The 26,823-nt window shown below is 58.9% G+C and overlaps 1 protein-coding gene across 1 annotated transcript; it reads left to right on the plus strand.

Moving 5' to 3' along the window:
- The first annotated feature begins 1,176 nt into the window (after nucleotides 1-1,176).
- MLXIPL (MLX interacting protein like) lies at nucleotides 1,177-26,315 on the plus strand. Its single transcript, XM_069874021.1, has 17 exons — nucleotides 1,177-1,558; nucleotides 9,384-9,490; nucleotides 9,641-9,723; nucleotides 9,912-10,001; nucleotides 10,905-10,949; nucleotides 11,856-12,054; nucleotides 12,758-12,835; nucleotides 18,978-19,150; nucleotides 19,300-19,840; nucleotides 20,543-20,616; nucleotides 21,086-21,266; nucleotides 22,076-22,188; nucleotides 22,348-22,467; nucleotides 22,769-22,896; nucleotides 23,824-23,947; nucleotides 25,564-25,693; nucleotides 26,175-26,315. The coding sequence occupies exons 1-17, from the start codon at nucleotides 1,263-1,265 to the stop codon at nucleotides 26,288-26,290; spliced, it is 2,598 nt and encodes an 865-aa protein (XP_069730122.1). The 5' UTR covers nucleotides 1,177-1,262; the 3' UTR covers nucleotides 26,291-26,315.
- The last annotated feature ends 508 nt before the right edge of the window (nucleotides 26,316-26,823 follow it).

Below are 26,823 nucleotides of genomic sequence, written 5' to 3' on the forward strand. Positions count from 1 at the left end.
CCCCAACTCTCTCAGCCTGGCCTCGTACAGGAGGTTCTCCAGCTGTCGGATCACCTCCATGGCCTCCTCTGGACTCGCTCCAACAGCTCCATGTCCTCCCTGTGCTGAGGACTCAAGAACTGGACGGAGGGCTCCAGGTGGGTCTCATGGAACGGAGCAGAGGGGCGGAATCCCCTCCCTCCCTGCTGGTCCCTCTGCTCTGGATGCAGCCAGGACAGTTGGTTTCTGGACTGTAAGCACACATTGCCAACTCATGTTGAGCTTCTCATCCCCCAGCACCCCAAGTCCTTCACAGCGCTGCTCCCAATCACATCATCTCTCTGCCTGTATTGAAATGATTAATTGCCCCACCTAGGTGCGGGACGTTGCATTTGGCCTTGTTGAACCTCATGAGGTTCACAGTGAGCCCAATTCTCCAGACTGTCCAAGTCCCTCTGGATGACGTCCCAGCTTTCTGGTGCAACTGCATCACTCAGCTTGGTGACACCTTCAAACTTGCTGAGGAAGGACACCTTGGTGGTGAAGGTTATGGATCTTGATGTCTGCATGGCTAATGGTGCATAAATCCCCCTGCCCCGAGCCCATCGTTGTCTTGTCTTGCATTCAGCATTTGCATCCCGCCTGCTGCTGGGTCACAGAAAGCTTTCGTGCGGGCTGTTTCTCAGCTTGGCACACGCCTCAGTGACTCGACGTGCTTTGTGCTGAGCTGGGTGCCCGTTGCTATCATTTTCCCCTGTTTGTGTCCCTTAATCTGTATTTGTTCCCTTGGAAGTGCAGGGAGATCCATTAGGGCAGAGGCACTGGGTAAATAGCACCCGGTCCGGGAGCAGCAATTGACCCGGGTAAACAGAGCCGATTGCCAGCGAACCCGCGGCCACCAGTGAGGAGAGGACCTGGAGCTGCCCCTCCCCGGGTTTGCAGGGCAAATAAAAGCCAGGGCCACCAGGCACATCACAAGAGCAGCACGGGGGCACGGAGCTGAAGCTCTCATGGCTAGTAACGGGGTGACGTGGCCCGGCTGATGGTGGCCCATGGGTGGGACCAGCCACCACCACTATAAATAGGGCTGACAGCGAACAGAAAGCTGAACTTGCGAGCGTGGATGAGACACCGTGGTCCAGGGTGGGGGGAGCGGTGCCAAGGAGGAGGTGTGGTGTGTGTGTCCTGAGCCCACTGTGGCACCCACAGGGCTGCAGCACAACCAGGACGTGGACCTCAGCACCAGGACAGACCCATAAGGGCTCTCCAGCAGGAACCAAGCAATGGCAGGAGCTCAGGTGGGGCTGCCGGGACCCTTCACGGAGCCCCCGGTTGGACCCTGCCCCATTTCTGACTCTGACTCGGACTCTGAGGATGCGGCTGCAGGTGGCACCGGACCTGGTGCCGGGACACAGAACCCATCCCAGGTCATCCACAGTGGCCACTTCATGGTGTCGTCCCCGCACAGTGACTCGCTGCCCCGCCGGCGCCACCACCGCACCGAACCCAAACCAGCTGATCCCCGGAGCATCGACCCAACCCTCACCCGGCTCTTCGAGTGCATGAGCCTGGAATACAAGTGAGTACAAGATCCCTCTCACTGCCATGGTTTCCATAGACACCACCCTCCAGGTCTTTGAAGGCTTGGGGCTGCCCCTGTGGGAACCTGCTGTCAACTGACAGTAGAACCATAGAATCATGGAATCACTAGGTTGGAAAAGAACCACCGGATCATCGAGTCCAACCATTCCTATCAAATACTAAACTTTGTCCCTCAGCACCTCATCCACCCATCCCTTAAACCCCTCCAGGGAAGGTGACTCAACCCCTTCCCTGGGCAGCCTCTGCCAGTGCCCAATGACCCTTTCTGTGAAAATTTTTTTCCTAATGTCCAGCCTGAACCTCCCCTGGTGGAGCTTGAGGCCATTCCCCTCTCATCCTGTCCCCTGTCACTTGGGAGAAGAGCCCAGCTCCCTCCTCTCCACAACCTCCTTTCAGGCAGTTGTAGAGAGCAATGAGGTCTCCCCTCAGCCTCCTCTTCTCCAGGCTAAACAACCCCATAAGGCCTGCTCTCCAGCCCCCTCACCAGCTTCGTCGCTCTTCTAAAGTCTTCAGTGCCCTCATCTTCTAGTCTGTTGGGTTGTGATGTACAATCTGCTCAAAACCTGCCATTCTGGGAGGTTTCAGGGAGAAGAAGCTGGTGTTGGGCTTTTGCCCATGGAGCCAGATGAGAAGTGCCTCCTCTATTAACCCTCCTTCACCTTCCCAGAGCAGTGGTGGCTGCCCCGTCCCTGGAGGGGTTCAAGGCCAGGTTGGATGGGGCTTGGAGCCCCTGATCCAGTGGGAGGTGTCCCTGCTTATGGCAGGGGTGGGACTGGGTGGGCTTAGAGGTCCCTTCAGACCCAAACCATTCTGAATCCCATAGATCTGGAGTCACAGACCCAGCTGTGGAACCCTCATGGCCAGGTCCTGCACACTCTGTAGAGCAGCATTAACCCTGTGGGCAGCCGACGCTCAGTTCTTGGCAGTCCAGCCCAGAGCTGTTGTCCTGCCTTCCTGTCCTTGACTCTGCCCACATGTCCCAAGGTTATTCCAGGACACGCAGTGGCAGGCTGGGCTTGATGGCTGCACAGGGCATTGTCCAGGGCCTCCTGAAATCTTCACCGTTTCTCTCTTGTAAAATCAGATATGTGACTGCATCGTTCCTCCAATCACACAAATCAACCAAGCTCAGGGCGCTATGGACCTGCTCATCCCACATCTCCTTGGTGACAACAGGAGAGCCTGCATCATGTCACTTAGCACTTTTGTCTGCGTTTTAGGAGGCAACTCCCCTCCTTTGCCAAGGTGCCCAGGTTTTGCATTCTCTCAGACACAGCATCAGGGCGCTTGCACGGCTTTCCCAAAATACCCAGGTGAAATCTGGAATGACGATGTCCTACTGATGCTGCATGAAAACAAAACCTCAGCAAAACAGCCTTCAAGAGTTGCCCATTGCCTTGTTACATGCAGTCTCATTGAGTTCCTTACCACTCAGGAATGCTTTGGAGTCCCCAAGTTCTCCACATGATGGAATATGTTGTCACTTCTAGAGCAGCCTTTGTGGCATCAGGCACTGGGACAGCTTTCCGAGGTTACATGGTTGGATGGGGCTTGGAGCCCCTGATCCAGTGGGAGGTGTCCCTGCCCATGGCAGGGGTGGAACTGGATGGGCTTTGAGGTCCCTTCCAACCCAAACCATTCCTTGATTCTATGATCATTTCAAAGGCAAATCCACTCAATTCTCTCAAACCACTCACTTTTCAGAGGCTGTGGCTATTTAGGTAGCTGCAGTCCCTCCCCAGCGTTCCTCCGCAGCCCTTCCCAAGCGTTTGTCTGTCTTGTCTCAGCCTGAACAATCGCCCCAAGGACCTGCTGTTTTATCCCCCCATGGGTGGGACTGTGCCTCACTGCCTCACTGGGAAAGAAATGCTCTCTCCACATCAACGCTTCCTTCCAGCAATAACTTGTTTCTTCTTATCCATCAAAGTGAGACAATTCCCCCCTGCCAAGTTCTTCTTCCTGGTGCTGAGTGGGATGAAGCAGTTCCAAGGCCCTTTGTACCCATTTTCCAGGACATTATATTGCTTCCAGCAGGATTCTTGCAAGACAATGATTCTCTTCCATCTCTTCTTCTCCTGCAATCGGCTGCGTTTCTTGAATCCCTTCCTTAGGCTGCTGTTTTTTTTCTCATGGGTGGATCTCCATGCAGTACACCTGGCTTCCCCATGTTCTTCAAAAAAAACCTGAACATGTTTGCACAAGCTCCTTCAGAAAGATTCCTTGGTGGATCTCCCCAGCTGGGCAAGCTGTCTCCCCATCACCGCAGTGTCCTGCCTTGCGGAGCTGCTCTCTTGAGCTCACACGCCTTCTTGTCACCCATGGGGGGGAATCGTTGGGTGAGTGGCCTGGTAACTGTCCTCCAGAAGGGAGAAAAACTGGGAATTGTGAACTGCAGACACCTGTGGACTTATCTTGCACAATCTTGTGCCTCTTCTTACTTGCAAATACTGAGAGAAAGATTTAGCAGGTAGGGACAGCAGACTGGCACATGACACAGAGTACAGCCTTCGCCCCTCTCATAATTTAAAACAAGGCAGGCATCGATTACAGACCCTGCAAGCCTTCAATTACAACCCCTGATGAATTTAGAATTAATTCATCCTTGTGGCAAGTTGATAGCAGGCTCTGAGTCACTTCCAGAAGAATCATGGAATGGTTTGGATTGGGAAGGACCTCAAAGCCCAGCTAGCTCCCCCCCTGCCATGGGCAGGGACACCTCCCACTGGATCAGGGGCTCCAAGCCCCATCCAACCTGGCCTTGAACCCCTCCAGGGATGGGGCAGCCACCACTGCTCTGGGCAACCTGGGCCAGGGCCTCCCCACCCTCACAGCAAAACATTTCTGCCTAAGATCTCATCTCAATCTCCGCTCCTGCAGCTCAAAACTGTTCCACTCGCCCTTTCCCTGCCCTCCCTGATCCAGAGCCCCTCTCCAGCTTTCCTGGAGCCCCTTTCAGCACTGGAAGCTGTTCTCCCTGGAGATGTGCCTCCCTTGATCTGCAGGAATCCAGCTTCCCAGAAAACTATTTACAAGAGGATTTAAATGACGCCCCTTCTCATCTGGGGCACTTCATGCTCGCTTTGCACAGAGGTAAATGGCTGAGGAGGCAGAGCTGTGAGGGCAGAGGTGCTCCAATCTGGGAGTAAATACACAGAGCAGGTCCCTATCTAATCCCAGTGTGGTCATTAACACCCTTGTTGCAGCCCTGCACTCCCGGCACCCCAGAGGTGCTGGCGCTGCTGCAGTGCCTGTCGGAGCAGCCCTCGCTCCCACCTGTGCAGCAGGGCCAGCAGGGCCAGCAGCGGAGCTGGTGCAGCAGCCTTTGCATCAGCACAACGCCGAGCAAAAAGCTCAGTCTGGTGTTGATTGCGAGCCATGAAAGTGGGAGTAGGATCATGGAATCATTAAGGCTGGAAAAGACCCCTAAGCTCATCTAGTCCAACCGTCAGCCCAACCCCACGTGCCTGCTAAACCATGTCTTGAAGTTCCACGGCTACACGTTTTCTGAACCCCTGCAGGGGTGGAAACTCCCCCATTGCCCCAGGCAACCTCTCACAGGGCTTTGCCACTCTGACAGTGAAGGAATTTTTCCTATCATCCAATCTAAACCTCCCCTGGCACAACTAGAGGCCAGTTCCTCTCATCCCTGTTACTTGAGAGCGGAGCCCAGCACCCACCTCACCACAACCTCCTTTCTGGGAGCTGCAGAGAGTGATGAGGTCTTCCCTCAGCCTCCTCTTCTCCAGGCTGAACAATCCCAGTTCCCTACTTAAACTTCACTTTAAACTTCTGGAAGGGCTGAATGAATCACAGAGCAAACAAGGTGTGCCTGGCTGAGGCAGCGCCGGTGCTGAGCCACGCGGGGCTTGGTCCCAGGAGCCAGTAGTGGGGTCCATGTCCCTGTTTCTCCAGCAGTGCTGGGCAGAGGGACCTCCAGCCTGGCTGGGGCACCCCAAACCCTTCTTGGCCCAGTGTGGCATTTGCATCCATCTCTCTGAGGAGCTGGATGTGTGGGAAGGGAAGGGTGGGACCTGGAGAAGAGGAGGCTGAGGGGAGACCTCATTGCTCTCTACAACTCCCTGAAAGGAGGTTGTGGAGAGGAGGAAGCTGGGCTCTTCTCCCAAGTGACAGGGGACAGGACGAGAGGGAGCAGCCTCAAGCTCCACTAGGGGAGGTTCAGGCTGGACATTAGGAAAAAATATTTCATGGAAAGGGTCATTGGGCACTGTCAGAGGCTGCCCAGGGAGGTGGTTCAGTCACCTTCCCTGGAGGGGTTTAAGGGACGAGTGGACGTGGTGCTGAGGGACATGGTTTAGTGATTGATGGAATGGTTGGACTCAGTGATCCAGGGGGTCCTTTCCAACCTAGTGATTCTATGATTCTATGATTTTCAAGGCAAACCAAAGATTAGCCTGATAAGCCCCCAAACAGAAAGGATCGTTAGAAGGTGGTTAATGGTGAAGCCCAAAGACATCTCCCCTCTGCCTCAATGTCCACAGCAGCTCCATGGCCCCACCAGCCTTGCTGCTGCTGAGGTGCCTGTCTACAGCCACGGGGTGAGGGCCACAGGCACAGGCTGGGAGCGTGGCTGGATAGGATCCATGGCAGGATCTGGCCATGTGCCTGGGAAGTCCATCCCTTCCATTGGCTCCTCTGCTTGGCATCACCGCTCTGTTTGCCTTGTGCCGCTGGGGAAAGTTCAAAATCCTGATGATAACGGAGCGGCCAGCGCGTAGCCAAGTCCTTAACTCTCTGCAGGCTGAAGCTGCAGGGACATGGGTCCTTCCATGGGGCCACCATTCCTGCCCACCTCTGCGGGTGGGAGCACTTGCTGCGTGACACATCCCTTCATCAGGCTCTGGAGCCAGAGGTGTCCCCACTCCTTGTCCTCCACAGCGAGGTGGGACAGCAGCGCTCTCCTCTCCTCTCCCCTTCGCTCCAGCACGCTGTGTCTGGCTGCAGAGCTTTGCAGGATTGCTGCTGGGGTGTCGCTGCCTGCGCTGCTGCCTGGAGGTGCTGCCTGGCTCTAATGTCGAGGGCAGACCCCGTTTGCTCCAAGCCACCCGCTTGCCAGGCTGCACCGAGATCTGAGCTGCAGAGAGAGGGAGCCCCACTTGCAGAGCCGTGCAGCTTTAAGCAGGGTTCAAGGCAGAAATGTAACTGAGAAATGTGTGCTCCCAGCCCAGAAACCAACCGTGTCCTGGGCTGCATCCAAAGCAGAGGGACCAGCAGGGAGAGAGGGGATTCTGCCCCTCTGCTCCGCTCTGTGAGACCCACCTAGAGCCCTGCGTCCAGTTCTGGAGTCCTCAGCACAGGGAGGACATGGAGCTGTTGGAGCGAGTCCAGAGGAGGCCATGGAGATGATCCCACAGCTGGAGAACCTCCTGTACGAGGCCAGGCTGGGAGAGTTGGGGTTGAGCCTGGAGAAGAGAAGTGTGTGGGGAGACCTTAGAGCAGCTTCCAGTGCTGAACGGGGCTCCAGGAAAGCTGGGGAGGGGCTGTGGATCAGGGAGGGCAGGGAGAGGATGAGGGGGAAATGGGTTTTGAGCTGCAAGAGGGGAGATCGAAATGAAATGTTAGGGAGAAATGTTTTGCTGTGAGGGTGAGGAGGCCCTGGAACAGGTTGTCTGGAGCAGTGGTGGCTGCCCCATCCCTGGAGGGGTTCAAGGCCAGGCTGGATGGGGCTTGGAGCCCCTGATGCAGTGGGAGGTGTCCCTGCCCATGGCAGGAGGTGGGACTGGATGGGCTTTGAGGTCCCTACCAACTCAAACCATTCCATGATTCTATGATTCTATAGTTAATGCAGAATTGCCCAGCATCTTTGTTCAAGAGGGCTCAAAGATTTCACAAGCTTGAATGAAGAATCATGCAGCTTCTTAAACAATTAGCCAGGCACCACTCTCATCCCTGGCACCTCCCCGAGGACCAAGCCCCATGGAACCTCGTGGTGCACTGAATATGATGTTGGTAAAGGGGGATATGACACCCCTACATCCTCTAAGTTTCTTCTTCCCTGCATATGCCAAAGATAAGCGGGATCCAAATCAACACTGAGATCTTTAAGGGACAAATTCCTGGCTGAAGAGAGATGTGGGATTCCCGGGGAGGGATGCTGTGCTCTCCCAGCCTGTGTGAGGTCAGGCACTGGTGGGTGGATGAGTCGAGCATCCTCCAGGCTCACAGGGAGAGGTGAAAAGGACCTTGGAGTAATACAGAGAGACCCCAGCCTCACCTGTTGGAGCTCTTGAAGCAGCAGGACCCTCAGGTGGGTGCATGCAAGAGGATTGCGTCTCTCATCTGGAAGGAAACAAGATGATGGGTGAAATGAGGCTGCCTGCAGTACAGAGCCATTAGGGACAGCACCACAACAGCCTGCAGAGCAAACACAGAGCCAGGAAACGGGAAAGAGGGAGAGCGGCTCAGGCTGGGGGCCAGGGCAAGCTTTGAGAGGTTTGCAGGAGCCCAGGGCAGCACCAGGCTGCCGGCAGGGCTGATCCCACTCTCTGCCCTTCTTAGGACACACGAGAGCATCCCTTAACGTCCTCCGTGTCCCCCAGCCTGCTGTCCTTCCTCAGACCCACACAGGTGCCTGATCCTGCTCGCCCACTGCCTGCGCGTGCTTGAAGGGATCAGCCTTGCCTGGCCTTACAAGGAAGGCCAGAAGCAGTTGCCCAAATGCTGCAATGAAGCAGGAGCCACAGCAACACGTCCCCAGGTGTCTCACCTGGGAGGGAGACTTCTCTTCCAATACTGTGAGGGTGGGGAGGCCCTGGCCCAGGCTGCCCAGAGCAGTGGTGGCTGCCCCATCCCTGGAGGGGTTCAAGGCCAGGTTGGATGGGGCTTGGAGCCCCTGATCCAGTGGGAGGTGTCCCTGCCCATGGCAGGGGGTAGAACTGGATGGACTTTGAGGTCCCTTCCAACCCAGACCGTTCTGTGACCACCTTGGACCTTGGAGGATTCAAGCCTCAGTGAATCAATTCCTCTGTGTGCTGTGCTTTAATCCTAGGGGATTGGGAAGCGTCATGTGAGTCTGTGAAGCTCCTGGTTTGGGTCAGTGAAGCTCCTGGTTTAGGTCTGTGCAGCACTCGGGGTGGTCAGGGTGCTCCCACGGGTGCCAGGCAAGCAGCCTGCAGAGCAGATGGCATGAGACCAACGGGATGAGGTTCAACAAGGCCAAATGCCGGGTCCTGCACTTGGGGCACAACAACCCTGAGCAGCTACAGACTAGGAGAAGTCTGGCTGGAAACTGCCTGGAGGAGAAGGACCTGGGGGTGTTGGTTGAACATGAGCCAGCAGTGGCCCAAGTGGCCAAGAAGGCCAATGGCATCTTGGCTTGTATCAGAAACGGCGTGACCAGCAGGTCCAGGGAGGTTCTTCTCCCTCTGGACTCGGCACTGGTGAGACTGCAGGAGGTTGTGGAGAGGAGGGAGCTGGGCTCTTCTCCCAGGTGACAGGGGACAGGACAAGGGGGAATGGCCTCAAGCTCCACCAGGGAAGGTTTAGGCTGAACATTAGGAAAAAAATTTTCACGGAAAGGGACATTGGGCACTGGCAGAGGGATTTAAGGGACGGGGGGACGAGGTGCTGAGGGACATGGTTTAGAGATTGATGGGAATGGTTGGACTCGATGATCCTGTGGGTCTTTTCCAACCTTTCGATACTGTGATTCTATGAGATGCAGATGGAGATGCAGCCTGGAGACTTGCCGGTGGTCCCGGCCATCTCTGCAGGCACATCCACCTTGGCAGACCCTGAACTGGGCAGGCTCTGGGATGGTGCCTTTCCTTTGCTTGATATTTTAGTGGGAAGCTGGTGTCTCCGAAGTGGAAGAATTTCAAGGGGCTGCGGCTGCTTTGCCGGGATAAAATTCGTCTCAACAATGCTATCTGGAGAGCGTGGTACATCCAGTGTGAGTGCGGGGCCAGATCCCTCTCTGTCTGCTGGGTCATTCTGGGTGGGACGGGGCTGGCACCAAGTTAGCGATGGGTGGGTGCACGGGTGCTCTCCCTGCCCGCGGGTGGAGCCGTGGGTAAAACCAGTTGTGTTTTCCCTTATCCAGATGTGGAACGGAGGAAGAACCCAGTGTGTGGCTTCATCACCCCACTGGAGGGGTCGGAGGCTGATGAGCATCGCAAACCAGAGGTGGGGCATGGTCTCTCAGAGCTCACTGGGCCGGGAGCAGGTCTGGGTGGCAGAGGTGGGAGCTGGGTTACGCAGGGGCAGAACTCATCGATTTGCTGGGAAAGGATTTTCTGACAAAGCACGAGGAACCCAGCCCTGGCTGCAGGGGGCTCGGGGCTCAGCCATGACCACCTGTCCTGCCCCTCCAGGCTGTCGTGCTGGAAGGCAACTACTGGAAACGCCGCATAGAGGTGGTGATGAGGGAGTACCACAAGTGGAGGATCTACTACAAGAAACGGGTGAGTGGCTCTGTCCGTGCTGCTCCTCATCCCCTGGCAGTGCCAGCGGTGAAATGGGACATCATGGAATCATAGAGTTGATAAGGCTGCTGAAGCCCTCTGACCCCACCCAAGCCAAACGCCAGCCCAACCCCATCGTGCCTACTAAAACCTGTCCTGAAGCACCAGGGACACATGTTTTTTTAAGCCCTCCAGGGATGGAGATTCCCCCACTGCCCTGGGCAGCCTCTGCCAGGGCTTCACCACTCTTGGCAGTAGAGAATTTTTTCCTGATATCCACTCTAAACGTCCCCTGGCACAACTTGAGGCCATTCCCATCCCTTGTTATCTGGGAGAAGAGCCCAGCATCCACCTCACCGTAACCTTCTTTCCAGGAGCTGCAGAGAGCTATGAGGTCTCCCCTCAGCCTCCTCTTCTCCAGGCTGAACAGTCCCAGGTCCCTCAGCTCCTTCCAGAACCCCTGAGCTCCAGCTCCCAGATCTGTTCCCATTCTCCAGACACACTCCAGCCCCTCAATGTCCTTCTTGGAGTGAGGGGCCCAAAACTGACCCCAGGATTGGAGGTTGCAGCGTCACCAGCACCGAGGCCAGGAGGACGATCCCTTCCCTGCTCCTGCTGCCCACCCCATGGCTGATCCAGCCAGGATGCTTCTGGCCTTCTTGGCCACCTGGGCCACTGCTGGCTCGTGCTCAGCCAGTACCAGTGTGCCCGATCTGGCTGACCAGGAGCAGGAGGTGGCAGGCTCTCGCCAGCGTCAGAGGGGGATGCTGGCTGCCCCATGGTCCCAAGGAGCTCAGTGGGGACCCGGGTCCAGAGCGCTGCCCCCTCTGCCCTGCCCCTGGCTCTGTCCCACCCCATACCCAGCCTGCCCCTGGGGTGACACAGCCTATCTTCTTCTTCCAGCTCCGAAAGTCCACCCGGGAGGGAGAACTCTCCAGCCCAAAGCAGGTAGGTCCACTGGGGAAGAGTTGGGAGCGGGGAAAAGGGAGGTGCAATGCAGACCCCTGTGCTGGGCAGCCGCTCCTCGTAAGTCCTGTTCTCCAGCCCCCTCACCAGCCTCGTTGCTCTTCTCTGGACTTGCTCCAGAGCCTCAACATCCTTCTTGTGGTGAGGAGCCCAGAACTGAACACAGTATTCGAGGAGCGGTCTCCCCAGTGCCGAGTACAGAGGGAGAAGAACCTCCCTGGCCCTGCTGGCCACGCCGTTTCTGATCCAAGCCAAGATGCCGTTGGCCTTCTTGGCCACCTGGGCCACTGCTGGCTCATGTTCAGTCGCTGTCAACCAACACCCCCAGGTCCCTCTCCTCCAGGCAGTTTCCACCCAGACTTCTCCTAGTCTGTAGCTGCTCAGGGTTGTTGTGCCCCAAGTGCAGGACCCGGCATTTGGCCTTGTTAAACCTCATCCCATTGGACTCAGCCCAGCGGTCCAGCCTGTTCAGATCCCTTTGCAGAGCGTCCCGACCCTCCAGCAGATCCAGCTTCCACCCAGCTTAGTGTCGTCTGCAAACTTGCTAAGGGTGCACTCGATGCCTTCATCCAGGTCATTGATAAATACATTGAAGAGGGCTGGACCCAGCACTGAGCCCTGGGGACACCTCTTGGAACTGGCCTCCAGATGGAGTTAACTCCATTTAGCATGACTCTCTGGGCCTGGCCAGATGAGCCCAGTTGAATGCCAAGCATTTGGGATACTGGATTGATCCTTCTTAAGGCCCCAGCATGGCAGGTGGTGAAGCTCTGGAGAGACAAACGCTGGGCAGAGCATGGGAGCTGCCAGGGAGAGCATCTGGGGAGCCAGGCACAGACCCTACCCGTGAAAGGTGCTCACCTGGCTCCTTTGCTCTATCTTGGGCAGGAGGAGGATGCCTGGAGGCCAACAGAAAAATGGTGCAACCAGCTCTTCTGTAACGTGGTGCCCATGCTGCTTGGGGATGAGGAAGAGGAGCCCGGGGGTAGGCAACACTTCGACTTGGACACCTTCCTCTCGGACATCTCTGACACCCTCTTCACCATGACACAGACACCCAACACCCACCAGGCACTCCCTGAGGATGGTAGGTCCCTCAGACCGTGCTCCAAAGGAGGTGGAGCTCCAGGCAGGCAGCACGCTCTGTAGCACCTTTCTGCCTCTTGGCTTAGCCCCGGAGAGCTGCCACCTGTCCTCTTGCATCCTACTTGCCCAGGGCAGGAGAAGATGCTCCTGCCCGGCTCAAATGAAGCAGGGAGCCACCAGAGGAGGGGATGCTCCTGCTCAAATGGAAAAGCTCCCTATGGACCAGCCCAGGCTGTCCCAGGTGGGGCGGGTTAAGCTGCCCAGGGAGGGATGGCCCCATGAAGGACCTTGCTCGGAACCCCAGGGCAGGGCTGCCAGCTCTGGGTAAGCAGCAGGCAGGTCCTTGCCTTCCATGGCAGCTCCTTGCTGTCCCTGCTGACCCTGGAGCTCCTGCAGCACCAGACAGGTCCTGCACCAAGGACCATCCTTTCCTTGGGGTTCTTGGGTGCTGGGTGAGGTCCCAGAGGTGCTGGTGGGCAGGGTGGTGGAGATGGGACAGCCCTGGGTCTTTGCAGGATGGTGGAGATGGGACGGCCCTGGGTCTTTGCAGGGTGGGTTCCCATCTCCCTGCCCATGCACAGTTGCAGGGCAGAGCCCAGCAGTGCAGGGGAACTCTGGAGTGCCACAGAGGGGTGGCAGCCCCATGGGAGGGCCTTGAGGACACGGTGGCCGAGCCCTGATGTTGCAGCTCTGCCCTCTTCCAGCATATGTTGGGAATGCTGACATGATCCAGCCGGACTTGGCCCCCCTGCAGCCCAGCCTGGATGAGATGGAGATCTCAGGTAAGAGCCAGTCTGGTTGGGGACCACATCCCACACAGCTCAGCACGCTCTGCAGCCCAAACTCGTGGGGTTGGAGGGTTGGTCAGGCAGCAGCAGGAGCCGCTGGGGCAGCCAGAAAGCACCAGCCATGGGGAGAGCAGCGCGTGTGGGGCAGGGTTCTGCTGCAGGCTGTGGGGCAGGGGCTTGGCACTCCTGCATGGGGCACAGCAGGTCAGGGAAGCCTGGCCAGGAGCTGTGGGAGGGGATTTCTACAAGCAGAGGGTCATCACGGGAGTGTGAAACCACCTTGGATCAGCTGCAGACAGAGGAAGGATTATCTCCAGCTGTACTCAGCACTGGTGAGACCGCTCCTTGAATCCTGGGTTTGGTTCTGGGCCCCTCACCACAAGAAGGATGTTGAGGCTCTGGAGCGAGTCCAGAGAAGAGCAACGAAGCTGGTGAAGGGGCTGGAGAACAGGCCTTATGAGGAACAGCTGAGAGAGCTGGGGGTGTTTAGCCTGCAGAAGAGGAGGCTGAGGGGAGACCTCATTGCTCTCTCCAACTGCCTGAAAGGAGGTTGTGGAGAGGAGGGAGCTGGGCTCTTCTCCCAAGGGACAGGGGACAGGACAAGAGGGAATGGCCTCAAGCTCCACCAGGGGAGGTTCAGGCTTGTAACATTAGGAAAAACATTTTCATGGAAAGGGTCATTGGGCACTGGCAGAGGCTGCCCAGGGAGGGGTTGAGTCACCTTCCCTGGAGGGGTTTAAGGGACGGGTGGATGAGGTGCTAAGGGACATGGTTTAGTGATTGATGGGAATGGTTGGACTCGATGATCCAGTGGGTCTTTTCCAACCTGGTGATTCTATGATTCTATGATTCTAAGAAAGACAAACCTCTGGAGAGCAGATTCTGTGCTGCTGTGTCCCCCTTCTCACCCCACTGAGCAGCACCGGGGGTCTGGCTCAGAGCTGGGCTGCGCTGGATCTTCTGGGGACAAAACACCATCCCTGTCAGGCTGGCCCCAAAAAGAAACCTGGTGTCCTGATGGGACAAGGAGGCTGCCAAGGGTGACGCCTCCTCCCATGGAGTCCCCACCAGTGCTGTCATGTGGGCACTGAGCTGTGAGCATCCATGAGCACTGTGGGGTGGGTCAGGAGATGTCCCGGTCCCAGCTGACCTGTGCAGCGTTGCTGTGTGCCAGAGCAAAACACCACTGGTGTTCACTGCACCAGGGACCGGCTCTGCCCTTGAATGTGCCAGAGCTGGTGGGTGCACTTTACGGGGTGGGAGCTGGATTGGGCTGGTGGCAACTGGTGGCCTCAGACAGCACCAGCAATATCAAGACACCTCTGCAAGTCGGTGAGCACCCAGCAAACTCCACAGACAGGCTCCACTTCCCTCGGCAGGAGGAAACAAGGGTGCTTGCACCACAGGGCTGAGGGGTGATGCAAGACCAGATGGTGATGGGGAGCAGGCTGATGTGCCAGGGCAGGCAGTGGGGTAGAATCAAGGAACGGTTTGGATTGGGAAGGACCTCAAAGCCCATCCAGTTCCACCCCTGCCATGGGCAGGGACACCTCCCACTGGATCAGGGGCTCCAAGCCCCATCCAACCTGGCCTTGAACCCCTCCAGGGATGGGGCAGCCACCACTGCTCTGGGCAACCTGGGCCAGGGCCTCCTTACTATCTCATCTCAATCTCCCCTCTTGTAGCTCAAAACCGTTCCCTCTCATTTTAGGGATGCCCTGGGGATGGGTGGGGCAGGATGGCTCTTGCCAGCTGTCCCTGGGTCCCTGGCTCATTCCCTCCAGAGGTCCCTTTAGGCTGAGCCATGCTGGGAAGAGACTCTATCCTCGATGCTCGCCCTTTGCTTCCAGTCCCCAGGTGCCCCTTGAGGGCATCAGTTACTGGGAGATGGGACAGCTCCAAATTGTTCAAAGTGACACTTGACAAGTGTCCCTTCCAGCAGGAGGTACCGCATGGCACTGGAAAGCTGTGCCAACCCCTTTCAAGCAGCAGCCCCTGCATCTCTCTTCGTGGGCCCAGCTTGTGTCCAATCTGCCAGCGTGGCACAGCCTTCTGCTCAGCAGGAGATGCCCAGGGACCCAGCAGTGTCCATTTGAACCAATGTATTTGCATCAGAGTTGTGTTCAGCGAGGAGAGGGAGGGGATTCTGCCCCTCTGCTCTGCTCTGGTGAGACCCACCTAGAGCCCCGCGTCCAGTTCTGGAGTCCTCAGCACAGAGAGGACATGGAGCTATTGGAGTGAGGCCAGAGGACGCCACAGAGATGATCCAAGGGCTGGAGAACCTGCTGTATGAGGACAGGCTGAGAGAGTTGGGGTTGTTCAGCCTGGAGAAGAGAAGGTTGTGGGGAGACTTTAGAGCAGCTTCCAAAAAGGGGCTCTAGGAAAGCTGGGGAGGGGCTCTGGATCAGGGAGAGCAGGGACAGGATGAGGGGAACAGTTTTGAGCTGCAGGAGGGGAGATTGAGATGAGATCTTAGGGGAAATGTTTTGCTGTGAGGGTGGGGAGGTTTGTGCTGGGTTGTGCAGGACAGATGTGCGGCGCAGAGGTGTGTGCAGTGTGACAGGCAGCGCCAGGTATGTGTGAGCAGAGAGCAGCGAGGAGAGGAGATGGGGGTGAAGGCTGGGAGCTGGGTACCAGAGCTGGGGGTGCCAGCCATCCCAATTAAGTCATAGAATCATAGAATCATAGAATCATAGAATCACCAGGTTGAAAAAGACCCACAGGATCATTGCGTCCAACCATTCCCATCAAAGTCCTCAAGGCCACTTTCCTAGCAGGACACACAATGTCTTTCCACCGTGGTGCAGGTGTGCGGGGTGGGCAGTGGGACACTCAGTGCTCCCCTGGGTTTGCAGGGCTGTCACCATGCCTGGTGGCTCTAGCAGAGCCTGGCACCCATCAGTCACCACATCTAAACCAATCCCCAAATGAGGAAGCACCTCGTGTCCGCGGCGGGTGCTGGAGCACGGGGTGGAGGGTGTTGGAGAAGCCCTGATGGCAGAGGCGAGGGAGCAGCCCAGCCCCGTGCCCTGCTGGCACTGTGCTCCAGGTAGGACCCGTGCCGGGCACTGGGGCACCGGGGGCTGCGCTGGGCGTCCCTGGGGGTGGCATCAACCCACCGCGCTGCAGGGCTCTCTCAGAGCCTGGGGAAACACAGGAGGGTCCTTGGTCTGGGAACGGGCTCTGTCCTACTGATCCCACGGGAGAGCAGCCCCAGGCTTGCCCGGGATGCGGATGGTGTGGCTGGCGTGCCAACCACACGGGCTCCTATTCCTTGAGTGTGCCCTGGGCATGCTGCACGGCTTGGGAACAGGTCAGGGTGATGCGAGGGTGGAGAAGAGCACGGACGAGAGCTGTGGAGTGGGGAAGGGCAGGGGAAAGGAAGGGCAGGGGAAAGGAAGGGCAGGGTGTCTGGGGGCTGCCAGCCGCCGTACTGGGCACCATCCATCCCTGCAGCACAGCGAGAGGCAGAAGAGGAATCGAATCCGCAGAGCTGGGCACCACAAATGCCTATAAATACCCGCAGAGCTTCAGTGGCAGGGAACAGCGTGGGGTGGGCTGGTGGAGGGCCAGGGGCAGCATGGAGCTGGTTGCTGCGCCCTGGGGAGGCCGAGACCCAGCACAAAGCCACACTGAGTGCTGGGCATGGGGAGGGTAGGTGGCTCTGCCAAGCTCCTGGGCATTCACCGTGTCCCCGGCAGGGGCAAAGGGTAGTCTGAGGGCTGAGCGGGGCAGCTCAGTCGTGGCACTGCCCCATCTCCCACCGGTGTTACCCTCAGCTGGAGGACGTGGGACTGCAGGAATTGTCACCATGGTCAACCCCATGGTGTGCCTTTCTGCTGGCACGTTTGCTGCTCTGGTGAAGATTTAAGAGGATCTCAGATTTTTGCGGGTCCCAGCTGGGACATTTTGGGTGCTGGAGGTTCTGCCAGAGCCTAAAGGGAGCACAGAGTCCTTGCAGCCCTGCTGGTGCCCATGGCACGGCTGTGGGCAGGCAGAGCCACAGCGGGGGCTTGGCTGAGCTGTACACGGGGCCTGGGGGCAGCGATGCTGGTACCAGGGGAGGGGCTGGGATCATGGCCAGGGTCTCCCAGAGGTGATGCTGGTGCTGGTGGAGGGGTTGGGATCGCAGCCAGGGGCTCCCAGAGGTTATGCTGGTGCCAGTGGAGGGGCTGGGATCATGGTCAGAGGCTCCCAGAGGTGATGCTGGTACCAATGGAGGGGCTGGGATCACGGTCAGGGGCTCCCACAGGTGATGTTGATGCTGTTTGAGGGGCTAGGACCATGTCTGGGGGTTCCCAGAGATGGTGCTGATTCTGGTTGACGGGTTGGGATCACAGCCAAGGTCTCCCAGAGGTGATGCTGGTGCTGGTTGAGCAGCTTTCATCACGGTCAGGGGCTCCCAGAGGTGATGCTGGTGCCAGTGGAGGGGCTGGGATCATGGCCTGCAGAAGGAGCAGGGTTGTAGGAAGGGAGAGGGAGCCACAGCAGGGTCAGGGGGCTTGGCTTTGGGAAGGCCATGGGATATGGTTAGCTCCCAGAGATGGTGCTGGTCCTGGCTGAGGGGTCAGGATCATGGCCAGGGTCTCCCATAGGCAATGCTGCTGCTGTTGGAGGGGTTGGGATCATAGCCAGGAGCTCCAAGAAGTGAAGCTGGTGCCAATGGAGGGGCTGGGGTCATGGCCAGGGGCTCCCAGAGGTGATCCTGGTGCTGGTTGAGCAGCTGACATCATGGTCAGGGGCTCCCGGGGGTGATGCTGGTGCTAGTTGAGGGATTGGGATCATGGCCAGGAGTTCTCAGAGGCAATGCTGGTGCTGTTAGAGGGGCTGGGATCACGGCCAGGGGCTCACAGAGGTGATGTGAGCACCCGTGTCACTGCGGCAGCTGCCTGCAAACCTAGCCAGTGCTTCTGCTCCATCCTCCTTTCAGCATCCAGCTGCTCCTTCCCTGCTCCACAGCCATCCTCGCCAGGGACCACCAAGCCAGCAGAAACTGAGGCACCACGCGCTGAGGCGTGCATGAAGCTGTTGTGCCCGGGGAACTTGCTTCACCAGGGAGGCGTCAGGCCAGCCCTTTGCGTGGTGGCGTCTGGGCCTGCGGAAGGAGCAGGGTTGTGGGAAGGGGAGAGGAAGGGAGAGGGAGTCGCGGCAGGGTCACGGGGCTCGGCTTCGGGAAGGCCATGGGATGTGGTTAGCCACAGGCTGCACGCATGGCAGTGCCGGGGCGGGGAGGCAAACGCTTGTCACGACTGCAGGGGACCGTCCCCAATGGCTTGGAATATTTTGGACTGCTCTGTGGGCCCCTCACTGTGGCTGCCCCACAGCCTGGGGGTTGTGGTCCCTGTTCTGGTCCGGGGCTTGTTCAAGGAGCAGGACAGCCACGCACCCCCCGGAGCACACAGCATCCAGACGGGAGTTGGGGACAGGGTCCCCACCCCTGGGTGGCACACCGGGCGCGTTTTCCTGTCCCCTTGCACGTGGCAAGGCTGGACACAGGCATGTGGGTTCTCTCTTTGCTCCGTGCTCCAGCATTTCACCAGCATCTGGTGAGGGGGCTGGAGAACAGGCCTTACGGGGAGCGGCTGAAAGAGCTGGGGGTGTTTAGCCTGGAGAAGAGGAGGCTGAGGGGAGACCTCATTGATCTCTCCAACTCCCTGAAAGGAGGTTGTGGAGAGGAGGGAGCTGGACTCTTCTCCCAGGGGACAGGGGACAGGACGAGAGGGAATGGCCTCAAGCTCCACCAGGGGAGGGTCAGGCTGGACATCAGGATGAAATATTTCACGGAAAGGGTGATTGGTCCCTGGCAGAGGCTGCCCAGGGAGGGGGTTGAGTCCCCTTCCCTGGAGGGGTTTAAGGGACAGGTGGATGAGGTGCTGAGGGACATGGTTTAGAGATTGGTGGGAATAGTTGGACTCGATGATCCGGTGGGTCTTTTCCAACCTGGTGATTCTGTGATTTCACAACCCAGGCACTAAATCCGCTGGCGGAGCTGGGATCAGCCCCAGCCCCGTGAGGTGGAGGTGGGACTGGCAAGTCTTTGGTGATGCTGGTGACAGGGTACAGCTCCCCTCATCCTGTCACCCCTCTCTGGAAGGCCCCCTCATGCCTATTTTGCTGTGCCCCATTAACCCTACAGACATTTTCACCACCCACCGGCTGCCGCTATCACAGACACAACTGGGCTACCAGGAGCCACCCTGCTTCGTACCCATGGCCGAGCCCCTCTTCAGCAGTGGGGGAGCCCTGCTGGGTGCTCGGGGGCTGCCGGGCAGCCCTGAGGCCCCACTGCCCCCCGGCACCCTCCTGCAGGTGAGCAGGACCCCTGCCCCCAGCACCCTCCTGCAGGTGAGCAGGACCCCTGTCCCCAACACTCTCCTGCAGGTGAGCAGGACCCCTGCCCGCCGCCCACAGCTGCGGGTGCCCCAGCCACTCTCCTGACCCTCCCGTGTCTCCTGCAGCCCGGCAGTGCCTCCCAGCTTGGACTTCATGGAGCGTTTCTGGCCCCCGAGCACCCTCCGGCACCGCTGCCCCCCGAGCCGCCCACCGTGCCCCCCGCTGCCCTCAGCCCCCCGCTCCCACACAAGCCGCTGCTGCCCTACGGCCTCCCCAGCAAGTGCCTCGCCGTGGAGCCGCCGGGACCCCCGTATGCCCTGCCCAGCCCGGGACCCCCGTTCTGCCCCGCCTCGGCCCCCCACTCCAAATTCCCCAGCCCCTCGCTCCTCGCCAACCCCGCCTCGCCCCTCTCAGCTCCCTGCTTCACCCCCCACGCCCCGGCGCTTGGCTACGCCACGGGCACGGTGCCCCCCGGGTACCCCAACCCCGCTGCCCGGCTGCTGCCCCCCGCCCCACCAGGAGACCCCAGCTTTGCCCCCGCCAAGGGGCTGCCCCAGGGTGGGAGTGGGCGGATGAAGGCAAAGCCCTGCGGCACCAAGGCGAAGAGGCTGACGGGCACCCCTGTGCCACCCCAACTGGCCGGTGGGAGCCCACTGGTGGCCACAGGTAACGGGGCTGCAGGGGACCCAAAGAGTGGGGGGGATGCTATGGGGAGGGGTTCAGAGCAGGGCCCTGCGGCTGGGATGCTTGCGGGGAGATGCTGGGGGGCATTTGGGGACGGTCCCAGCTTTCTCCGTAAGGCTAAAATGCTGCGGGTGTTGGGCAGGAGAGGGTTAGGTTAGACATGAGGAGAAGGTTCTTCCCACAGAAGGTGGTGGAGCCCTGGAACAGCTCCCAGCGAAGCAGTCATGGTCCCAAGGCTGATAATATTCCAGAAGCGTATGGCCAACGTCCTCATGGTGTGAATGTTGGGATTGTCCTGTTCACGGACAGGAGTTGGATTTGATAATCTTTACGGGTCTCTTCCAACTCAGGACATTCTGTGGTCCTAGGGCTGTCCCCATGGTGGGGCAGAGCAAAACCAGGGGTGAAGCCATGCCCAGGGGAGGTTCCCCTGCCCCAGCTCCAGCAGACCCGGGAGGGAGATGGGGCTCAGGCTGCCCTGGGGCTTGGCCCCAGGCACTGCTGCAAAATCCCCATGTCCCCAGCCTGCTCTCCATGGCTCTCCATGGACAGGCTGAGGAGTCACCAATGTCCTGCCTGTGATGGAACAGGTCCCACAGAGGCTGTCACATTTGGCCAGGGAAGGTCACCAGAGCCCTGATGGCCTCTCGCAGCTGCTCCTTTCTGCTCTCTGCCCTCTTACAGCCAAGCAGGAGCCAGCCTTGGATGCCCCACGCCCCATGGGTGCAGGACTCATGCCCCTGTCCCCTGTCTCCTCGGTAAGCATTCATCCCTCCCACCCTGGTTGGGAATTACCCCCCCCAGGTTGGGAATTACCCCCTCAGGTTGGGAATTTGCCCCCCAGGTTGGGAATTACTCCCCCCCACCCCAAGCTCAGAAAGTGACCTCTCCTACTTACTGGTGCAGGGGTAGAGCCGCCCTATGGCATGTGGGGAGACGGGGCTCTATGGGGTCACCCAGTGCAATATGGGGCTGGACAGGCATGGGGTGGGTTGCCAAGAGTCACTTGAGTGTTTTCTCCCATAAAAGAAACAGGGCAGAGGTGGGAAATACCCAGCTTGCAGGGTCCTGTGGGGCAATGGGGCTGGGGTTGCCCATGGGGTCCCCTCCTCAGTCCCCTGGCGGGTGTTTGGCTCTCAGTGCCCCCATCAATGGGGAAGGTCTAGTTCTTGTTGTGCATGGAGCTTTCCAACCTCCCCCCTCCCTCTCTCTGCCTTCTCCTAGCAGCACAGAGCTGTCTCCGAGGTCCCTTCTGCCTTCCTCTCCAGAGTGGCCCAGCTGAGCCCCGGGCTGGCTCCTGCTTCCAGCTCTTTGCAGGTGATGCCGAGGCTGGTGGCTCCGGTGGGTGCCCAGCCAGGCCCGCTGCCCATCCCCAAGGCAGAGCGACTGTCCCCCACCTCAGCTTGCGGTGAGTCTGGGACACCCCAAGGGGCTCCCTGGGACGCTGCAGGGAACTGGGACCGAACAGTGTGGGAATGGTTAATTTTGGCTTCAATCCCGGCTATTTACATACATCTGACTGAGCAAGGATGATTTCTTTCCACCCAGCCCCTTCACCTCCCTCTTTCTCCAGAGGCAAAAGCAGGAACAGGAAAAAGCAAAAAAGAGCAAAATGTCAGAATGTGGTTTTGAAAACCCAGAGCCTGGTTTTCGAATGGGAAGCTCCCTGATTTCACCCGCAGAAACCAGAGCGGCGGCTGAAACCCAGGCTGTGGTGTGTTCTGTTCAGTTTGGTAGTGCAGGCTGCAGTCTAGCTGCCCTCAGGACTCTCTCTGGGTGATTTCCACCCCAAGATACACGGGGAATGGAAAATGTCACATCCCAAATGTCCCCATTGGAGTAGCTGTAAAATGAGTGCGATTTAGGACAAGGCTGGAAGCCAGGCTGTGGTGTGTTCCCAGTTTTGGTTTGGTAGTGCAGGCTGCAGCCTTGCTGCCCTCTGAGCTCTCTCAGGGTGATTTCCAGCTCAAGGAACGTTGGGAATTGAAAATGTCATGTCCCAGATGTTACCATTGGAGCATTTATAAAATGAGTTGGATTTGGGATAAGATGCTGTACCAGAGCATCGGTGCCTGCTGAGCATGGGGGCTGCCCCGGGGCCGGGGTAGTGCTGCAGGCTGCTCTTCTCCATCCACCCTTGCATGAGACCCTGCTGTCACCCCATGAGGAGGGGCTGCTGCGGCTGCTTTCCCCAGAGCATCACCCCTCATTCTGCAGGCAGCGACTGGCCCAAGCCCAGCCACGCGTCCCCAGGAGCCGTCGTGGGGCTGGGCGCTGGCATCTCCCTGCAGCACCCTGTATCCCGTCGGGGCAGGCCTGAGTCCAGCAAGGTACATTCACTGCATTCACTGTGGAGATACCATCTCCATGCGCTCCCCTTTCCTGCTGCGCCCCAAAATCCCCCCATCCCCTGCTGATTCTGGGGCCAGCCTGTGCCCAGCAAGGTGGGTGGCCCAGGGCTGTCCCCACTGCCACCTGCTTGTCCGCAGATGGAGAGCCGCCGCATCACACACATCTCGGCTGAGCAGAAGCGACGCTTCAACATCAAGTTGGGCTTTGACACGCTGCACAGCCTGGTGAGCACGCTGAGCACCCAGCCCAGCATCAAGGTGAGCACCCAGCATGGCCCTGACATCACCCAGGGGTGCCGGGTCCCTCGTCTGCCTCCACGCACGAGGCTCCTGCCCTGCACCCAGCCCCTGGGGCACGAGGCTGAGAGCTCACACCGGGCACGTGGAGAGCTGGGTCAGGGTGGTCTGGGCTCTGGAGCCTGGGGCAGAAGCTGCCAAGGCTCGGCCGCGGAGAGCACCACACCTCACACTGCCAGCCCCACTGCACAAAGCGCCGGGTGCCCCACGCCCTGCACACCCTCGCGGCTCCCATCATCATCTCACCCCTGCGGCCCTGCAGGTCAGCAAGGCCACCACCTTGCAGAAGACAGCTGAGTACATCTGCAAGCTGCAGCAGGAGCGGGCAGCCCTGCAGGACGAGGCACAGCGGCTGCGGGAGCAGATTGAGGAGCTCAACAGCTCCATCAAGTAAGAGGGGCATGGTCAAGGCAGCCGGGCAGGGCGAGTGACAGCACCAAGGAGCACAGCAGGTGTCCTGAGCACCTCCCAGGACTTGCATTTGGCTCTGTCCTCCCTCGAACCCCATTTTGGGGTTGGGGGATGCTCAAGAGGCAGTGCTATGTGGAATCAGAGCATGAAACCGCAGAATCATAGAATCACCAGGTTGGAAAGGACCCACTGGATCATCGAGTCCAACCATTCCTATCAGTCACTAAACCATGTCCCTCAGCACCTCGTCCACCTGTCCCTTAAACCCCTCCAGGGAAGGTGACTCAACCCCCTCCCTGGGCAGCCTCTGCCAGGGACCAATCACCCTTTCCGTGAAAAATTTTTTCCTAATGTTCAGCCTGAACCTCCCCTGGTGGAGCTTGAGGCCATTCCCTCTCGTCCTGTCCCCTGTCACTTGGGAGAAGAGCCCAGCACCCTCCTCTCCACAACCTCCTTTCAGGTAGTTATAGAGAGCAATGAGGTCTCCCCTCAGCCTCCTCTTCTCCAGGCTAAACACCCCCAGCTCTCTCAGCTGCTCCTCTTGTTCTCCAGCCCCCTCACCAGCTTCGTTGCTCTTCTCTGGACTCGCTCCAGAGCCTCAACATCCTTCTTGTGGTGAGGGGCCCAGAACTGAACACAGGATTCGAGGAGCGGCCCCACCAGTGCTGAGTCCAGAGGGAGAATAACCTCCCTGGACCCTCTGGCCACGCTGTTTCTGATCCAAGCCAAGATGCCGTTGGCCTTCTTCCCGCCCTGGGCCACTGCTGGCTCACGTTCAGTCGCTGTCATGCTCCGTAGCTGCCCTGGGAGGGGATCTCCTGCCCACCCTGCTGATGGCTGAGGTCCTGCCAGAGCCCTGGTGGCTCTCAGCCTCCTGAACGTGGTCCCATGGCTTGTACCCCTCAGCCTGTGCCAGGAGCAGCTGCCGGCCACGGGGGTGCCCATCACACGCCAGCGCTTTGACCAGATGCGCAGTATGTTCAACGAGTACGTCCGCTCCTCCACGCTGCAGAACTGGAAGTTCTGGATCGTATCCTTTGGGGCCAGTGCCTGCTGCTTGCTCTGACCCCTCCACCAAACTCCAGGCCCTCTGGTTCACTCTCTCCTCCCGGGTCTGTGAGGTTCCTCCAGCTCAAGACCAAGGACCATGAGGAGATGTTTCCCAGCCAGAAGTGCATGGTGGGAACAGGCCAAGATGCTGTGGCTAGGAAGACGCTTCTGTTACAAGGATGCAAATGGAGTAGGAGTAAGTGGTCAGTCCTCAGGGAGAAGGGAGTCATGGAATCATTAAGGCTGGAAAAGCCCTCCAAGCTCATCCAGCCCAATCGTCAACCCAGCCCCACCATGCCTACTAAACCATCTCCCAAAGTGTGACATCTACATGTTTTTTTAACCTCTCCAGGGATCAAAACTCCACCACTCCCTGGGCAGCTTCTGCCAGGGCTTCACCACTCTTTCAGTGGAGAATTTTTCCCTCATATCCAATCTAAGCCTCCCGTAGCGCAACTTGAGGCCATTTCCTCTCGTCCTCTCCCTTGTTACTTGGGAGAAAACAGAATCAAAGTCACCAGTAAAGCTGAGCTGATGCAGGGAGGGGCTCCTGGTGACATGGGAACTGCTTCAGAGAGGCAGCAGCCACCAGCTAGGGACTGGGTGTAAAGATGGAGACATGATGGCTTGGCCTTGGTGGCCACGTGGCACACTCTGGAAACCAAGGTGTGCCTGTGCCTGGGACACCAGCTGGGGCTTCATGTGGTGGAAAGGATGAAGGGGATCAAGAGCCAGGGAATGGGTGGTCTGAGGGCTGGACCTGCTTCTCCATGAGCAGGGATTAGACACACTAGGACCATTAAGACTGTAGAGACTGTGGGGTCTTCAAAATCCCAGGTGGCAGAGGGGTGGGCAGGCCTCACTCTTCCCAGTCGGACCTAGTGCAGGCAGCCCAAGCAAGGCCAAGGTGGCTCCTGGTACAGAGTTTGGGAGCACCGTGGAGCTTCTTCCACAGGACACTGGGGATGCTAAAGCAGACATGGGCTCCAGGACGTGTTCATGGTAGAGGTATCTGCTGTGGAACTACACGAACAAAAGCAGCAGCCCCCAGTGGTGCTCCCTGCAGCCTGGGAGTGCCAGGGGAGCACGCTGGACATGCTGGCGTTGTGCCCTGCTCCTGGGTACTTCAGAGGACACTGTGCTAGCTGGCTCCTTGATCTGCTCTAGACGAGCTGGATTGTGCCTAATGAACCATTTCTGGCAGCCCTGGTTGTGACAGGGGTTACGCAGCTCTCCCACTGCCTGCGCCGGGTGACAACTCAGGTCTCCCCCACCCCAGCAGTACAAGCTGGAGCCCAGCGGGATGCTGTGCCGAGGAGGACACCCAGCAGGTCTTTCTCATTAGAATCATAGAATCACCAGGTTGGAAGAGACTCATCGGATCATCAAGTCCAACCATTCCCATCAATCACTAAACCACGCCCCTCAGCACCTTGTCCACCCTTCCCTTAAACCCCTCCAGGGAAGGTGACTCAACCCCCTCCCTGGGCAGTCTGGGTCATGGCTGGGTGAGGATGTTTGTCCTGCTGCCCACACCTGGTAGGTGGGTCACCATGGTCCTGCAAGGCTGCTCCTTAACTCCTCTGCTCCCACCAGTTCAGCATCATCATCCGGCCCCTCTTTGAGTCTTTCAATGGCATGGTCTCCACTGCCAGCATGGAAAGCCTCACCCAGACGTCTCTCGCCTGGCTGGACCAGCACTGCTCCCTCCCAGCGCTTCGGCCAAGTAGGTGGCCCCACTCCTCTCCTTGGCATCCTGAAGAACGTGGGCTGGAAAAGCTGAGGGCAAACAGATGGGGGTGTCCTGAGGGGTGGTGGGGCTGATGCTGCACCTCGCTTCTGCTACATGGGGGGGAAGCACCTGCAGGACATCCTGGAGCTGTGTGGTCAGTTATTCTCCTCTCTCCTTTCACATGCCCGCTCAAGCTGAGCCGGCTGCTGCTCCCCCACCCCAAGAGCCCATGTCCTGGCTTGGCAGGACTTAGCCCTCCTCAAAGCCCCGCATGGTGGGTTTCTCCCTGCCCTTTCTGCTGGGAGATGCCATGTGGTTCCATGGGGAATATCCATTCCCCACAGGATGGGGTAAAACCCCTTCCAGCCCCAGTGGGATGAGAGCAGGGCGAGGGGGGAGGAAGGGGGAGTTGGAAGGGGGCTGCGTGAGAGGGGAGGCGGGGGGGGCAGCTGACACGTCCCCCACCTCCCTGCAGCCGTCCTGAGCTCCCTCCGGCAGCTGAGCATTTCCACCTCCATCCTGAGCGACCCGGCCTGCATCCCAGAGCAGGCGACACAGGCCGCGGAGGGGATGGGCCGTGGCTGCTCCTAGAAGGGCTCTCTGAAAGAGGGCTTTGGTGAGACCCCGGGAGCAGCTGCCAACGGGACCCCGGGAGCTGCTGCCAACGGAATCCTGGGAGCTGCTGCCAACGGGACCCCGGGAGCTGCTGCCAACGGGACCCCGGGAGCTGCTGCCAACGGGACCCCGGGAGCTGCTGCCAACAGGACCCCGGGAGCTGCTGCCAACGGGACCCCGGGAGCTGCTGCCAACGGGACCCCGGGAGCTGCCCACGCGCAGGGCAGGCTGGGGCCATGGAGGCTCCGGGAGCCCCTGCGTGGCTGGGGCAGCACGGGCCCTGCCCAGGCTTGGCCGGCGCCTGGTCACAGGGAGCTGCTGGGCAGCGGGGCCGGGCAGCTGCCTGATAAAGGACTCGCTCTGCCCACAGGCCCAGCATGGTTCTTCCTGCCCCGCGCAGGGTGAGGGGCAGGAGCAGGGGATAGGGGAGAACAGAAGCAGAGTGAGCACAAGGTGAGAGCAAGGTGGGAGCTGGGGGAGGGTGAGAGCAGGAACAGAGAGAGAGGGGG

The sequence above is a fragment of the Phaenicophaeus curvirostris genome, chromosome 21 (genome assembly GCF_032191515.1).
Source record: "Phaenicophaeus curvirostris isolate KB17595 chromosome 21, BPBGC_Pcur_1.0, whole genome shotgun sequence".
In the NCBI taxonomy this organism is placed as follows: Eukaryota; Metazoa; Chordata; class Aves; order Cuculiformes; family Cuculidae; genus Phaenicophaeus; species Phaenicophaeus curvirostris.

Coding starts and splice junctions, on each gene's coding strand:
- MLXIPL (XM_069874021.1), top strand. CDS start 1,263: ATGGCAGGAGCTCAGGTGGGGCTGCCGGGACCCTTCACGGAGCCCCCG. Junction 10,950..11,855: donor AACTCTCCAGCCCAAAGCAG/GTAGGTCCACTG, acceptor TATCTTGGGCAG/GAGGAGGATGCCTGGAGGCC. Junction 25,694..26,174: donor CCTCCCAGCGCTTCGGCCAA/GTAGGTGGCCCC, acceptor ACCTCCCTGCAG/CCGTCCTGAGCTCCCTCCGG.